This window comes from Trachurus trachurus (genome assembly GCF_905171665.1).
Source record: "Trachurus trachurus genome assembly, chromosome: 8".
Taxonomy (NCBI): domain Eukaryota; kingdom Metazoa; phylum Chordata; class Actinopteri; order Carangiformes; family Carangidae; genus Trachurus; species Trachurus trachurus.
The window spans coordinates 24,510,663-24,528,324 of record NC_139905.1 but is presented as its reverse complement, the minus strand read 5'-3'; the positions used below and the strand labels follow the sequence as shown (position 1 = coordinate 24,528,324).

The 17,662-nt window shown below is 43.6% G+C and overlaps 1 protein-coding gene across 1 annotated transcript; it reads left to right on the top strand.

The window, feature by feature from the left end:
• The first annotated feature begins 556 nt into the window (after positions 1 to 556).
• farsa (phenylalanyl-tRNA synthetase subunit alpha) lies at positions 557 to 11,616 on the top strand. Its single transcript, XM_083976384.1, has 13 exons — positions 557 to 722; positions 975 to 1,112; positions 3,145 to 3,243; positions 3,348 to 3,466; positions 7,904 to 7,996; positions 8,775 to 8,903; positions 9,126 to 9,241; positions 9,330 to 9,414; positions 9,509 to 9,608; positions 9,817 to 9,985; positions 10,121 to 10,198; positions 10,503 to 10,617; positions 11,279 to 11,616. The coding sequence occupies exons 1-13, from the start codon at positions 576 to 578 to the stop codon at positions 11,382 to 11,384; spliced, it is 1,494 nt and encodes a 497-aa protein (XP_083832510.1). The 5' UTR covers positions 557 to 575; the 3' UTR covers positions 11,385 to 11,616.
• Positions 11,617 to 17,662: the final 6,046 nt, after the last annotated feature.

The following is a 17,662-nucleotide window of genomic DNA, read 5'->3' as shown; positions in this document are numbered from 1 at the left end:
TATGATCAACACAACCAAATTCCATCACTGCCTAAAAAGAAATACAAAAAGTAACCTTTTGTGAATTCAGTTGTGTATGTTCTCTGCAGGTTTGTATCAATGACTTGCAGACTTTTTATTCTACAGGTTTCACAGTCAGTGTGGTTTTAGAGTCAGAAAGTTATTCAAATGCTTGAACTTATATAAAGTAAAGACTGATCTCACTTTACAGAAATCACACCAGGTTGTCATGGTGGTGTGGTGATTATCACTGTGGCATCACAGCAAGCAGGTTCTGGAGAGATATAATCTGTCCGGGTTCATGTTTGTGATACCAGGACAGCTGAACACTTTTCATGTAAAGACTGAATAAAATACAGGTCCACAGTTTTCTGAGAACTGTTTGGACAACATATTAGCCTATGTGTGATTTGGTTTTCACTTTTACCACCTGGGATGGCAAACATATTGGACAGGGATAAATGGACAACAGTAATTACGGTAATCCAGATTTACCGTCTCTCTACTTCAGTGAACTCGGCCTCTGTGGAGGCGACGTCACATCCGGTCTCTTCGCAGCCTCGCAGGGCTCCAGCATGGCGGACACCGGTGTGGTAGAGACGCTGCTACAGCGGATTGAGAAGGCGGACGATGGCGTGGACAGCATGGAGATGGCCAACAGTCTCGGGCTGGACCACCAGGTCATCGTCGGAGCCGTGAAGAGTCTGCAGGCCGTCGGCGACGTGAGTTTCCCGGGGCCGAGCGGCGGCGGAAGTCCCCGCTGTCACCGCGAACAGTTCATTCAGACCGAGCGACTGATGCAACAGAGACCACGACTAGTTAAAGCATAGGTTTAAAGAGACGAGAGCTGTCAACTGACTCAATGGCTCAATTAGCTCAGCGCTGTGACACCTGCTGTACAGAAGAGTAGACCACGTTTATTGACCGCGGTGTGACGTTCAGGTGACGTGACACAGTGTGTTTCTCCCGTACAGGTGATCTCCGCCGAGCAGCGCTCCTCCAAACACTGGGAGCTGACGGGCGAGGGCACGGAGATAGCCGAGCAGGGCAGCCAAGAAGCCCGGGTGCTCGGCTCCATCCCGGCGGAGGGGCTGGCTCAGAGCGAGCTCATGGTGAGTGATACTAGAGGTGGACAGGTGTGGTCGTGACCTACGGTGGCTCCGAGAGCTCAAACTCAAAGACACAAGTGCTACAAAAAAAAAAAAAAACCACACACACACACACAACCTCATCGATTTAATGATAACATAACAGAATTGTTTCTGGGGACACAAAACAATGACGGACCCATAGACATATGGACGGACCCATCTGAATGATGAGATATTGAAGTTGTGCTCAACACACTCACCCTGTTTTCTAACACCACTGACAAGGAAAGGATTTCACAAGTTCTCAAGTTAAGAAACACTGAACAAAAACATGCTCCAGTGTGATCCGTCAGTTGTTTGTGTCCCTGGAATAACTCCTGTTGTGTTATGAGTTTGTTGTGCAGCGCATTGTAATATTGAAGAATGAAGAATGTTTTGATTTTTGTGGTGCATTTGTGTCTTTGCGTAATGTTTTCCAATCTGCAGCGTGTTGAGCTCTCCGTGCCACTGTAGTGACCTTTCACCTGCAGGACTGACACCAAAAGAAAAATACTAACTTCCAAGGATATCCATAGAAAATATATGAGTAGATAAAAGCCATGAGCATCAAGAACAGAGTAGGAACTGTTGGGGGGAGTGGGCAGCTGGACCAGGAGAACCGGCTCCTGTGGCAGGAAGACAGAGACTCTCAGGTCGCCTTCAGACAGACACGGTTCTGGCTCTGGCTCTGGAGTCTCAAACCTTGGTGCTGTCTGATGAACCAGCCAGCGCTCACACCAGTTTTAGTGGAACCAAAGTTGGCGTACATTACTCCGTTTTACTCAGGTAGTGAACTCAATTTTTGCTTTTTTTTTTGCTGTCTCAGTAATCCTTCTTAAAGTTGATAAATTATTTGATCTGCTGTTCAAGTGAACCCAGCCATGGCCATATCTTCCCCAAGTTCAAAGGTAAAAAATACTTAACGTTATTAAACCCAAAAGAAATTCATGGTAACGCTTTATTTGACGCCTATCTCTATAACGCATAACAATACTTATGAGTTATAATGCAGTTATAGCACTGTATAACTGTATAAACATAATAACATAATAAGGCTTTATAACAATAAGCATAAGCTTAAGAACATTATAACTCTTTTACAATACTTGACCTTATGAGCCATTACGAAATGCTCTATTATGTGTTACGCTTATTGTTATAAAGTCTTATGATCATTTATGAGTGTTTATAATGATAGTTATACACGTTTATAAGCCAATACATTATAACTATATTTATAATGCGTTATCGATGTGGGCATTGTCATTATAACGTATTATAATACCTGACCTTATAAGTCATGATAAAATGCTTTATAGTGTGTTGTGATTATTGTTATAAAGCATTACGATCATTTATGAGTGTTTATAACTCATAAGTATGGTTATAATGCGTTATAGAGATAGGCGTCAAATAAAGTGTTACCAAATTCATACAACTTGTTCTGCTTTCTAGCTTTTCTTGAAATTCTATAGACACCCAAATCTCCACCAAACATTTAGTTTCTTCAGCAGACCACTGCAAGTTATTTTTCTCCAGGTTGTCATTTGCTGCCTTTTCCTCATTCCTGCTCATCTTCGCAGCCAAGAATACGACGCGCCCACTGGTTCACAGGGAAGAACCAACTATCTTTTGGTTCCCTTGAGAACCGACTTGTCAGGTTCCAAATATTGTTATTATTTCGGTCTGAACGCACCGGCTGGTTCAAAATTGGGTTTGGGAACTGGAACCGGCACAGAGCCCTGCCAGTGTGAAACCCCTGTCAGCAGCCTGACACAGTGCAACATGTTTATAATGTGACCAGTGGAGAGTCCGCTTGTCATCATGTGTCGAACATCAACAGCACGAGAGGAATGTGTTTCAGATCATCAATTAGGCTATATATGAATTGTATCGACTGATGTCTTTTATTTATAATTTTGAACAGCTCATATTGAAAAAAAATATTTGATTTGGTTGCTTATTTTCATTGTAATATGTGTTTTCATCAACATCTATCTTCTTCTCTGTGTAGAAACTGTCCTTTGGGAAGATCGGCTTCAGCAAGGCCATGTCCAACAAGTGGATCAGAGTGGACAAGGCCCACGAGGGCGGCCCCAGGATATTCAGGGCTGTAAGTGTTTCTCTGTAACATCATACAAGGAAAGGACCTTTTCTGATCCGCAGTCACATAATTACATTGTGTGTGTGTTTGTTGTGTTATGTTTTGGTGCTCAGGTGGAGAGCGCAGAGGACCAGGTGAGAGAGAAGCTCCTCCTGGTGCAGAAAGGCAGCGGCTCTCAGCTGGAGGAGAAGGAGAAGAACGAGCTGAAGAAGAGGAAGCTGCTCTCTGAAGTGTGAGTCTGAAGACCTTTTAGACAGAAGTGGTAGGTGCGTGTCTGCCAGTAGGTGGCAGCAGAGGGTTTGTTTGGCGCTTCCATAAATCAGCAGATTATTTGATAGAGATTCTGTTTCCAATATAATCGCAGCCAACAGTCTCACTGAATAGTTGTGGTTGGAGCTGAGAGTTGATTGTAACTGTTCATATCAACTCAGCTGTTGTTGGTTTTATAACTATCAGTGGGTCTGAATCTGTGTTTGACCAACAAGTCAAATGGGGCCAGATTGGAGTCCCTCTATTTCATAACAGTTTAATAATCTACTTAAGCAGTTTAATGTTCTAATAGAGTTAAGTATATGTGGTTTCCAGCAGGTTAATTTAATGCCATATCAGGATATAATGACAGTCCTGTGTAAGAATGATGTGTTGTGTGGGTTTGTGAGGAACAGGAACAGTTTCAAGTTTCCTTATGTGTCTCTGTGCCTGTTTAAGACCTACAGGGTGGTGTCAGTGTCAGGGCTTAAATGAATGTGATATAACACTTTGAGGCCTTCCTCCGTTTTTAGAAGATACTTAATCATCAGATTTTCTTCAGTTGTGAAATGAATCAATCTGGATGCAATTACGATCGTGCGCATGCTCAGCCTCGCTGTGAGGGGAAGCTGCAGACTTGGTTCCCTTTGAATCAGAATCGATTAGCTTAACAGAACTAATAATCAGAGTTCAAGATATTTCAAAGGAGGTTAAATCGAAAGCAACTGGACTTAGTTATTTGTCTAGGAAGACGTTTCACCTCTCATCCAAGAGGCTTCATCAGTTCATGTACGCAGCTGACCAGGCTGGGACTGGTCCAACTATCTGGTGTGGAGACTCACTATTTAACCTCTTGTGTGGGCGTTCACAAGGGTGATGATGTCACTGGTTCCCTTTTGTGCTCCAAGTGCCAACGACAGTCGTTGGAGTGACAGTCGTTGGTGGGAAGTTGGTTTCGACTTCGTTAGTGCCCTATTGTTTTCTAACGACAGTCGTTGGAGTCACTTGCCACTTGTGAACAGTGGTTGTTCTTTGAGGCTAGATTGTTGAATCTCCTGGGAAGGGATGAAGGGCAGCATTGTAAATTGGAGATAGGTGGTGTCTGAGGCCACCTCCCCTGTTGAGGGTTGGTTTCTCTATTTTTACAAAAATGGCTTCTTTAACTCCTCTTTCAAACCATCTGTCCTCTCTGTCTAGGATTTGGACATTGCTGTCCTCAAAGGAGTGGGCTTTCTCCTTGAGATGTAAATGGACAGCAGAGTCCAGTCCTGAGGAGTTTGCTCTCCTGTGTTGGGCCATGCGTTTATGCAGTGGTTGTTTTGTTTCTCCAATGTAGAGGTCTTTGCATTCCTCGTTGCATTGGACTGCATAGTGACTCCAACGACTGTCGTTAGAACACAATAGGGCACTAACAAAGTCGAAACCAACTTCCCACCAACGACTGTCACTCCAACGACTGTCGTTGGCACTTGGAGCACAAAAGGGAACCAGTGACATCATCACCCTTGTGAACGCCCACACAAGAGGTTAAATAGTGAGTCTCCACACCAGATAGTTGGACCAGTCCCAGCCTGGTCAGCTGCGTACATGAACTGATGAAGCCTCTTGGATGAGAGGTGAAACGTCTTCCTAGACAAATAACTAAGTCCAGTTGCTTTCGATTTAACCTCCTTTGAAATACTATGACCTGGGCAAATGAGAATATGCACCGGCTTAGAGTTCAAGATAAGATCAACAGAAAATTATCATTATCGATCATTAATCGTTTCAGTTATTTAGTTATCTGTTTCTCTTTGTCCAACTCCCTAAAGCCCAGGGACTCAAGTCAAATCAAGTCAATTCAATTTATCTAGTGCCGATTCACAATACAAGTTATCTCAAGGCACTTTACAAAAAGAGACCAAACTAATATTCAGCTTTATATACAGGGATGGCCATTTTTACTATTGCATAATATATCACAGTCAAAACATTCAGTCAGTCAATGAGATAATTGGTAGACATATTGATCATCTATAAAAGACATGAACAAACTCAATTTCTGAAGAATGAAATCTTTACCATTTCCAGCCACCTTATTTTGATAACTTGTGAAACTGTAAAAAAAAAAAAAAAAAAATTATGTTAAAAATGTTATTCCTAGCATCTGTGTAGATTTTCTTCTTAAGTTGGACTTGAGGTCAGTGAGTGCTGTCGTCCTCTGACACTGTGTTTCTTACACAAGAACGAAGTAGACAGACCCACGTCATAGTGATGTCTACACACGTCAAATCCATCAATAATAATTCTCCTACACCTCCCAGGCTCACTTGCTCGATTTCATATACTCAGACAGTTTCATAAACTGTGTTGCCCACTGATGGCTACATTTTGGATGTTGGTGTTAGGGGACTGATTTTTTCTCTGGATTGAGACCAAGGTGAATATTCTTCTGAAATCCTCTTACTCAGAAATCAGTCTCTCATGACCTGCTAGCTCCACCACAGATGCACTAATCTGATACAACTCAGCATCACTCTCCTTAGAGGGGATCTTACCAGGAAATTATGACCACTGGGCAGAATAAAACACACTGAGTAACCAAACACGTCACAAATGTTCTTCATTGACGTAAAGTAAGTAAGTGGTGCAGACTGTGACTTTAACACCATGTCTGATGTAGACAAAGCAATAAGTAGTGTTTATTTTTATCATTGATTTTTACTTGTTTCAGCCTAAAAACAAATCACACCTTCAGATTTTGTAGAGTTTTCTCCAGCTGTTTGTTGGTCGTTCATTTAAAGAGGAACTACGCAAGTCTGGTCGCTTTTCCACTGTTTTGCTAACCTTCCCCCTGGCCATGTGCATTTGTTTACAACGAAGCCGGCGAAAAATCAATACATGGAGTGGTGGATAACCTTATATAACACATACAATGTTACAACGTGTATGTTTGTGTAGTCTTAACTGTCATAAACAAAAAATTAGGGGTTACGGAGCGTGTTTATGTTGCGGTGCGCAGAGATGAGAGCTGGGACACCGGGTCGGAGGCCAAGTACTAAACTGATGTTGCAAGGTTGGTTTTCAGCCATGAGACGCTAGGTGGAAGGCAGAGAGCCTCCATTCTCACTTGTAACAAGTCACAAGTCATGTAGTTAACTATCACAATGACTCCAGAACTCCACTCTCTATTCATTTAGACTGGTCTGAAATATTTGAACTATGTCTGTCTTATTAAAAACTTTGAAATGCCTACAGAAAGTGTCCTGTTTGCCCTCCCCTGACAGTCTGTGACGGTGTGAAGGGTCTCAAACAGAGGACACAGACAAACCTCTGCCCATAAACAGGGGACAAGTCCAAAGACGGGGACTTTGTCCTAAAGGCAGGGCAGGACAAATGCAACTGCTGTGATCTGATTGGTTTAGCCTGGCAGGTTACGGCTGGAAAATGTAGCATAGCTGTCTTTTTAAAGACAGATTCCTCTCTGGATCTGCTCTGAGGTGTTACTGCACCTTGATTGGATCCAGCTGTGGTCAATCAAGCTGATTGGACCTGATTGAGTGAAGCACACACCTGTCTATAAAGCAGTTCTCACAGCTGAAGATGCAGATCAGAGTGAACGTGTGGAGCTGCAGCAGAGCTCAGTCAGGACTGTTTCAAGGCTCAGATCTGAGGACGGCTACAAAAAAGTGTTGAAGCTTCTGAAGGAGCACAGTCGTCCCCTTTGTTCTTAATTGGAAGAAGTTTGGAAAACTCAGAGCTGGTCACCAGGTCTAACTGAGCAGTCAGGGGAGAGGGACCTCGGTAAAAGAAGGGACCAAGAGCATGGTGGTGGTGACTGTGGCTGAGCTCCAAAGATCCTGCAGGGAGATGGAACAACCTTTCCAAACTACGACATCATGACAGCAAGTCCACTGATCTGGGTTTTGATGCAGAGTGACCAGATGAAACCTCACCGCAGTGAAAGTTTGCACCTGAGAGAAACATTCACTGCTCTGATGAAACCAAGAATGCACTGTTTAAGTCTGAGTCCTTAAATGTCTTTTTTTTTTTTTCAAAGTATATTTTTGGACTTTTTTGCCTTTTATTTGACAGCACATAGTGAGATAGACAGGAAAGGGGGAGGAAGAAGAGAGAGGGGGAATGACATGCAGGAAAGGTCTGCCAAACATGGGATTCGAACGGGGACGCCTGCGTTGAGGCCACCACTGCGCCACGCACCGCCCCAGTCCTTAAATGTCTGAAGAAAACCAGGCTTGGTTTTCCTCCTTTAACAAAAACTGCAGTAGATCTGGATCAAGGTCTCTTTTACACGGTGTCAAGAGTAATTATGAAATTGTTTTGTTGAGATCAGAGACATCACACAAAGGATCGCTGTGAGTATTGAGCCTGCCACAGTGTTTTGATGGTTGTTTAGAGTAATTTTTGCTTCTGTGTTTAGGACGGTGAAGACTTACTGGATCACTAAGGGAAGCTCCTTCAGCACCACCCTCACCAAGCAGGAGACAGAGCTCACACCTGAGATGATTGCCAGGTGAGTCCACTCTCTATTCATTTAGACTGGTCTGAAATATTTGAACTATGTCTGTCTTATTAAAAACTTTGAAATGCCTGCAGGAAGTGTCCTGTTTGCCCTCCCCTGACAGTCTGTGACGGTGTGAAGGGTCTCAAACAGAGGACACAGACAAACCTCTGCCCATAAACAGGGGACAAGTCCAAAGACGGGGACTTTGTCCTAAAGGCAGGGCAGGACAAATGCAACTGCTGTGATCTGATTGGTTTAGCCTGGCAGGTTACGGCTGGAAAATGTTTAGGTTTTCAGAAATTCAAGAGGCTTTTTTTTTTTTTTTTTTTTAAATGTTCATGATGTATAATTTTTTTTTCAAAACCTTTTTTTTCCACTTTCAATGTCTCAACAATTCACTTTGGTGACTGTTTGAGAAGAAACTCAGGATGAATGAATAACCCACACACTGTTTTCATGCCGTGGCATTAACACGTGAGCAGAATGGAAAAAAGCTCCGGTCCCAGGTTTGCATGAAATCATATCATAGAGAGGATTTAGTTAAAAGCTGTATCCAGATGTTGCCCAAAATTTAAATTGATGGTGCTTTTTACTTCTTTGCGCTGATTGCGGCCTTCATAGATTTGATGGCTGCAGATATAAAATAATCAAATGATGGTCTTTTTAGGAGAATAATGCATCGTTACCTAATAACCCTAAGGCTGCAGTAGTTTGCTGAGAGCAGGAGTCAAAGCTGCAGACAGTCCACCGTCCTAACGGCTCCTCTGTTCTTGTGTTTGTGTCACAGTGGGAACTGGAAAGAGAAGAAATTTAAGCCCTATAACTTTGAGGCCATGGGCGTGGCCCCAGACTGTGGCCACCTGCACCCGCTGATGAAGGTCCGAACACAGTTCAGGCAGATCTTCCTGGAGATGGGGTAAGTAGTGGTGAAAGCCCCTCACAAAAACTCTTTAAAAAACACATTCATTAAAGGGATAGTTCAACATTCTGGCAAATTGTCCATTACCATAATCCCTATAGTTTTAGGAGTAGGTTTGTTACCTTTAATTGTCAGTGCAAGCTGTTTTTAGAACGGCGGAGCAGAGCCGTGTGCTGCTCAGAGCTACGCTATGGAGGCTAATGGGCTGTTTTTGTACAGCTTCACAGAAATGCCAACCAACAACTTCATCGAAAGCTCTTTCTGGAACTTCGACTCCTTGTTCCAGCCCCAGCAGCACCCGGCCCGAGACCAGCACGACACCTTCTTCCTGTCAGGTAAATAAGTTGTTTGTGTGTTACTGTCCCCCTGAGTCCGGTCCCCAGTGATTCATGCTGAGCATTTAATGTTGACGTCATTTTCCAGACCCAGCACTGGCCCACGAGTTCCCCCAGGACTACCTGGAGAGAGTGAAGAGGGTCCACTCAGAGGGAGGCTTTGGTTCACAGGGGTAAGATTGAATCACACACTTGCATAACAAGGAGCTTGATGGTTTTCTGTCAATGTGACTGTGAATGAACAGAGCCTCTATTCTGCTGTTTCAGCTACAAATACGACTGGAAGATAGAAGAGGCTCAGAAGAACATCCTCCGCACTCACACCACGGCAGTCAGCGCACGCATGCTGTATAAACTGGCACAGCAGGTGAGCTACACACACACGACACGCCTCTTCACAGGTTAATTGATTATAAGATGGCAGATGAGGTCACCTTCAGGGTAGGCCTCACTTAGCTGAAGCTTCAGAGATCTTTCCTAGAAGAGTGGCGACTTGCTGGCTGTAATGCTCAGGGTGTGTTTGCATACTGTACATGCGTTATTAACCATGATGCTCTTCTGTTCATCATCCACAGGAGAAGTTCACCCCCGTCAAGTACTTCTCCATCGACAGGGTGTTCAGGAACGAGACGTTGGACGCCACCCACCTGGCTGAGTTCCACCAGATAGAGGGAGTGGTGGCCGACTACGGCCTCACACTGGGAGACCTCATGGGCATCCTGCACCAGTTCTTCACCAAACTGGGTCAGTGTGGAGATCCTAGGGCTAAGAACTCCTGTGGTTTAAATGAGAAGTTACATATAACTGTAACCTACAGGAGCTACATTGTTTAACTAAAAGCACTGAAGATTTATCAACTTTGTTTTTTGTTTTTTGAAGGAATCACCAAACTGCGCTTCAAGCCTGCCTACAACCCGTACACGGAGCCCAGCATGGAAGTGTTCAGCTACCATGAAGGTACGATATGTCACACCTCTTCTACCTTTGTCTCTAATGTTTTCTACAGCCAGATGTAAGACCAAGAGCTCTGTTTAGATTGCTTTTGTTAAAGATGAAGGACTTGCTTGCGGAAAACCAGAAACTGGGCAATAATCTTTTGTGATATCTTTCTCTCTCTCATGTTTGTTTATTCCACATGACAAACTTCTGTTGCAGCTCTATCCAGTTGTTTCGTCTTCTCCCCTGTTCACAGTCCTGTTGTGGGTTTTTGTTGTTCCACCAGCTGTGTATTTATGTTAATCATTTCATTTCACACACACAGGTCTAAAGAAGTGGGTGGAAGTGGGGAACTCTGGGGTGTTCAGACCAGAGATGCTGCTGCCCATGGGTCTTCCTGAGGACGTGTCCGTCATCGCCTGGGGACTGTCTCTGGAGAGGTGAACATACACATGAATTTGTTGTGAACATAAACAGCTCGGCGTCTCTGACCTCCGATGTTGTTTCCTGACATTTCGGCTCGACGACATGAGTTTTTGAAAACGGGAGCATATCTGTATGTGTGTCAGGATTAAAAGGTGTGATTGTGCGTCTACAGACGTCATCAGTCCTGACCCACATTATCATCACATACAGTATGTAGGTTCATTGTCTGCAGGGGATTATCCCCGTGTATGCATGATTGTGATTTACCAGTTAGATTATTTATTACAGATTTCCCTGTTGGATCATAAACTGCAAAATCAAACTCCTGTTAGTTTCCTACAGTCCAAAGTGTTCAGACTTGTGTTAGAAGTGTGTTTGCCCGCTCCCTGTTACTTCACTGTACGGGTCATTTGTTGGTCACATTGCTTTGAATAATTTAAATGTAGTAATTTTCTGAGTTTTTAAGTGAGGACAACTGTCACAGCTAATAACTGTGGAGCGGGTGAACTGGGAAAGGCTCTATAATCCATGCTGAGTAATCCACCCCCCACCCGACTCTCTTCCAACCAATCCTCTGTTTTTGCTCTGACCTGTCGGACCTCGACAAGACACAACACAAATACTTCATGGATACATTTTTGTACAGCAAGAACTCACTTGTCTTCTGTCCTGCAGGCCCACCATGATTAAATACGGCATCAACAACATCAGAGAGCTGGTGGGACACAAGGTGAACCTGCAGATGGTCTACGACGGCCCCATCTGTCGACTGGACTCCTGAGTGTCGCCCAGCTTGTATTTATATTCACACTCTGGATGGACAGACTTTACCTCTCCTACATAACATCTTCCGTCTCTAACTGACTTGAGAAAGTCCTCCACCCAACAGTTCATCTGGAACCAGACGGGAGGGTCTCTGTGTTTCTTCATTCAGATCTCAAACGGCTTTTCAAAGGGCTTTAACTTGTAGCATCAGTGTTTGTATAAACTTGATACTGTGCTGCTACGTAAAACATGAGTGAGTCCTGACTTTGTTACACCAGGGAGCCCTATTCTGTTTTTATATGAACTGACTTGTACAGGGGAAAAACAACTATTGCAATGTAACAGACAAAATAAAGATTCTTTTTTTTTCCACAATCTGATTTGTGTTTGTCATAAACTTGATTGATTTATTGTAATCTTAGTTAATTGTTTTTTTTAAATCAAAGCTGTGACTAAAACAAATGACAGTCAGCTGTCTCTAGATTAACTGGGTGAAGTAGGTACAACTCTGTAGAAGTAGCCTGCTTAAGTTACTGCTCATGCTTGTGTTTTATTGGTAAGAATTAAATTAAGTTACTGTGATTGCGTTAAACATAACGTGTTAAACAACATCGTAGTAAATTGGCTGTGTTCAAAATGTCTCAGTTTAGTATCCCTGCAAACTAATCCAGAGAACTAGTGAGGACAATGCAAAAGCTGGAACTTGAAACATCGAGTTGTAAAAGGCTGTACAACTAAAAGTGCTTCTTGCAAAAAAAAATTCCATGAGATGGGATGTTGAAGAGTGAGAAAACTTTCAGATGAGACTGCACATCTGCTCTAATGTCTGTGCAGCAACGGGTTGTTTTGACTTATGTCCCGGCATGGACAATCCTTCTCATGTACAGTATTTAGAGGCATTTTTAAATGTCTGTTATCTTAACCAAGAACACAACGTTTTCCTGTTTATGTTGTGGGCATGAAAACTGTGTAATCATCAAATCTCTTCTCATCAAATTTCACAGACACAAATGAACAACCCCACTTGTGCTCATTTCCAGGTAAACACTAGTGGACATCTTTACATCTTGAGATGTGTTTGATTAAAAGGAAACCACAGAGGAGTTTGGATGTTACTGCACATTTTGTCTGTGTTTGTCCTTCATAAGATCTTGGATCCAACATTTCCCATCTTAAATAACCTCAGGCTGTGTATCTGCACACAGTGAATTGATCAGAGATGTATTTTTCCTGAAATCAGATATTGGAACATTCTGTTGATAAGTAAAACACTCTGAATGTATGGCTGCACGCCGTAATACACTGAGTTACAGAGTCAATTTAAATATACATTTGAATGCATTTTTTTTATATACAGGTAACCGTTTCTGCTATTAATGTCTCTTGTTTTTATTTTTGGTATAGCTGATCTGAGCACACGCACAGTGCCATTTCCTTAATTTCATTGCTCCAGACTTCAGTTCATAAAAAGTTCAGTCTGAGCTTGAATTAACTTCCTAAGCTCTTGCTGTGAGGACTGATTACACGACACTGGTTAGACAGGAGTCTGAATGAAATGAAGAGATTCTTGGTTCTCTGTCTGCAAAGGGTTCAAATTTCCCAGAATCCTCTCTTTTCTGCCTGTGAGATGGTTTGGTGTTTTCAGGTGTTTGGACAAAATGTAGCTGAGACTTTGTCGCCCCTGTGATTTGAATGTTTTTGATTGATTTGGAATTTGCACTAAATGTCCCTCTGACTTGATTTGAGGGATTCTCAATGCAGTTAAACCACAGCAGCAAAACAAAGCATTTTAAGTTTTCTCCTCATTAAAGCAGTAGAAGGAATAGAAGCTGCTGTGAGCTGGTCTTAAATGAGAGACGTGAACTCACTTTCCCTGCATGCCACGTACACTCTTCTGTGCTATAAGCCCTCACTGAGAGGCTCTGCGTACCAGGCAGGGGGAATCCATGAGTGCCTGTGACACCTGCGATAAAGGCTGCAGGATTAAGTTGTGTTGTGTACATGTTGAATTGCTGGAACTCCGTTAAGTCTTCCACTTAAGCTAATCCCCCTCTGTGTCTTGAAATAACATTTTACTGAAGTATGTGAGACAGCCAGCTGGTTGGCTGCTCCACAGGCTGGAAGCAGCTTTGTGGGTGTGACACCTACAGGTACTGATCTCTTGAACTGTTTTGTTCAGAACTTAATGTAACGGCAGTATTTTTTTTGCGATGTGCTCTCGCTCGTCTCTTGTTATGTGAGTGGATTACGTTGATGGAACAGATGGTCAAACTTGGAAACTCATCCTGCTAATACAAACAGAATCAGTCACACTGAACACTCAGTAGCTCCGCTCTTAGAGTGCAGGATGCTTTGTTCAGAAAGAAGCTTTATTTCATCCACACACAAGACAGTATTTTTCACTGCACTGGGCCCAGGACACGTGTACAGTAATGTCTGTGTCACTTCATCTAACATGTCTACCAGCTTCTCGGTGAAGCTCAGGCACACAGAGACAATGTCCAGTGGTCTTCTTCAGTAAACCTTTGTGTCCTCGGGATGTCCTTCAGGGCGTTGGCTTTGACCTTTCTGTTGATATGACATGTGTGAGACACTTTGTTGTTTACAGTGTAAAACAGGACAGTATCACTGGTAGAAGAGGGGGACAATGAGGTGGGCTTCTACGCACTGCATTATATGACAACGACCTCTTGACAGTCACATATCCTGAGTATTTATTCTCACACAGTCATATCAGCGCATCAGGGCTGATCATATCGTAGATCGTAGTCCTTGAGTTGAGATCAGATCTCCCTCGGGATGCTGCTCTCCGTGGTCAGTCCTGGGCTGCCGGAGAAAACGTGAGAGCTGTGGCCGGTCGGGCTGTGCGAGTGAGGGAAGAAAGAGGGCATGTACGGCATGGCACTCAGCAGCATGGGGCTGGTCTGGGGGCTTCCCTCATGCGGTATCATGGGGATGACCACGTCGTCCTGGTCCCACACGTGGAAGGCATTGTGGGCAAACGGATGTGCAGAGGGAGGATGGCTGGAGGCCATGCGGTGCATGTTGTTGTCTTTCTCCATCTCTTCCTCTCCAGTCGGACCCAACACGCATTCTGGACAAGGAAGGAGACGGGTTAGAGATTCAATCTGATCAAACCACCAATAACAAAACAAGTGTGTGGTAAGACAACCAGTAACTGCAGCAACTCATTGAGGGGAAAAATTAAAGAGTTTACAATTCAACTGAAAGATTTGATGAGAATGAAAACAGTTAGTGGTTACCTGTAATCAGTGGTGTGCACAGACTTTTTGAGGGGCAGGGGCAAAAAAATAAAAAATAAAAAGGGCACATACAGCGCGTCCTCGCCACTGAAGAGGCGACTTTAGCACACATTTTGGCTCCCAAGAGGGCATGTGTTTTTCAACAATTGGGCCACAAGGGGGGGGGACGGTTGCCCCCCCTGCCCCCCCTGTGCACACCACTGCTTGTAATGTTGATAACATTAAAAGTCATGATTGAGCCATCAGAAGCTGTAACAGTACATGCTGCTGGTGAATGGATACATGAATTCATGTGACACAGTGGAAAAAAAAGAGGTTGGGAAACAGTGCTGATGTGTAACCACTGCATATGATCAGACTTAGTGCATGACCACCTCTTCTTTGCATTAACATGATGCAGTCAGATGTGCCAGGTCTCTGTCCCATGACAAGAGAAGGCTAATCCACAGTAGACTGACTCAAATAAAAATCGACCTGTGTCATACATTACCTGTTATGTCAATGGCCAGGTCCTTGATGAGATGTCCAACTATGGCATAGGCAACTCCAACTACTACCAGTGCAGCCATGAGCAGGTACAGCACCGCCTTAGGCAACGGGATGAGGTCCCTCACTGGGGGCTTGTACTGCCTGTACAAGGGGTCCTCCAGTGACGTGGAGTAAGGGTACGCGTGGACATCACCCGTGGAGTTCAGACCGGTGAAATTATAACCATTCATGTTGAAAGACCTGCTATTGTTGCTGTTAATCCAAACGAGAAGGACTCCTCTTGAGGTTTGTTCCTGCTCCCTCAGAACCGGACCATCCTCCAAAGACCACAGAGATGTTTCCTCACTGTCCGTACATGGAGAAAAACAAATCCCAGTTACTCTTCTGCAAAGAAAACATGAGAAAAATAAAACTTTTAATGAGTTTACAGGTGTTATATAGTTTCCCACCCACAGTGTAGCAGCAATCAGATGGGGCTGGTCTGCGCCGGCTCTGTCCTCGGTGCTGAAATGAAGCTCCTCGGCTCTGCGTGTCTGTGATGTGAGTCCTCCGTCGTCAGGTCCGCCCACTGACCACTGCTCCCTCCACACGCCAACACGCCCCCTGCTTACACGCCGCTACCGCCGTGCCCTTAATTCCTTCAAGTTAACGATATAAGTAGTCTCCTAGTAGGAAACAAAGCGAGCCCTCTCCAATGAGCTATTTGCGCTCATCCTCAGGGTTTCCCTGTAGGCTAAGGTGCGCGCAGGACCTGGAACAAGAACAGGCTGATGCAGCCATTACACCCACACCTCACTATGACCTGCTCCAACTAGACTATAACACAATTATTCCTCCTACGTGCACTACTTTACCTGGATGCAAGGTGATGTATGTTGCTGTGCCATTTGGAACCTGTAGCCTAGGCCTATTTCCCCCCTGTCCTCCAGATAGGCTATTTAAAGGTGCACTGTTAGTGTTTGCTTGTTGTAAACAAACAAGAAAGTAGTGTTGATTCAGAGTTAAAAACAAACTACATATCCAAATATATATTGGCCTATAGTATAACTATGTGGTGAATTGATCAGTATTCATAGCCTTGGTTTAATCCTGTGTTGTTTAGATCTAACATACAAGGAGTCATCTTCTTTGTCTTTGTTGGTGTCATGTATGATGCTATCACCACTGGCGGCCACCAGCAGATCATTTTGCAGCCAAGCATGTAAATCACACAGGGAAACGCTCAAAAACAAGTCAAAAAGTTCACACACAGGGCACCTTTAACTTTCCAACTTGACAAAGTGACTCCCAACTGTGCCAATCTGTGGGCTATTGTGTGTCTTTCCCCACTTTCCTGTCTCTCTCCACTACTCTCTAAGACGCCCAAGTCAGTCAGTAGTGTGAGAGACTGGACCTGTCTACTAGTCCACGACACACCTACCAATACATCTGTCAACAAAATAACAGTGACAGCTGATAAGCCATGTGCTATAGAGATCAGCTTCACAATAGCCTATTAGTCAAACACCTTGATAATCAATACATAGTCATCACATGGTGCTGCACATCTTCTTAACCATCAAAATCAAAACTTTTCAAGCACTTTTCAGAAAAAAAATCGCACAAATGTGGCATGATGTGTTAATTCATTACTTACTGTCTGAACACTAACTCTTAAATCAGTAAAATTATCAGGAAAGGAAAACATTTGTATTTTTGCACTGCAGCATCGTTTAAAACAGAAGATGCACATTTAAGATATCCACAAAGGGTACACCACAAATTCCGCATAAATCATAATCTGGTATCTCAGTGCAGTCAGAGAGGATCAACATGTTTGTCGCTGTTTGATGCTTCAAAAGTTTATCATTTGCGTCGCATCACTATGACAGTGCTTCTAACCGAGCGAGGTTATAATCCAGATGATTATGGTAAATGAAAAGCATCCTAATTATCAGAGTATTAGTCTGCCATAGCTGCTGCTAATGTGTGGATGAGAGGATATGAGCGAGCACGAGTGAGTCCAGGAGACAGCAGCTCTCTCTCTCTCTCTCTCTTTCAACAATTCATCTCATCTCATTTCACAAGGGAACGACCACACCAGCCTCCATCATCCCTGACTGAAAGGACACAGAACATGCAGCCCATTCAGGGTGCAATTAGTCACAGTGAGTCACATCTACACATGCCCAAAAGCAGGGGTGGAAAGAGTACCAAAAAAATCTACTCAAGTAAAAGTACAGTTACCTTGATGAAATTTTACTCAAGTAAAAGTAAAAGTACTGGTCTAAAAATCTACTCAAGTAAAAGTAAAAAGTAGTTCATTTAAAATTTACTCAGAGTACAAGTTACTTAGTTACTTTTTTTTTTTTTTTTTTTGGGGGGGGGGGGTATAATGGCCAGAGATTGGCCTAACATTCTCCGTGCATGTCTCTGTGTTTCAAATGTGTCCCTTCTCCATCGATACACTGGTCTCCATCATCCTTTAGCTCCTGTGGCACCAACTTGATTCTGACCTTCTGACACTGCAGTTGTCCAGAGCCAATCAGATGGACAGTTACAG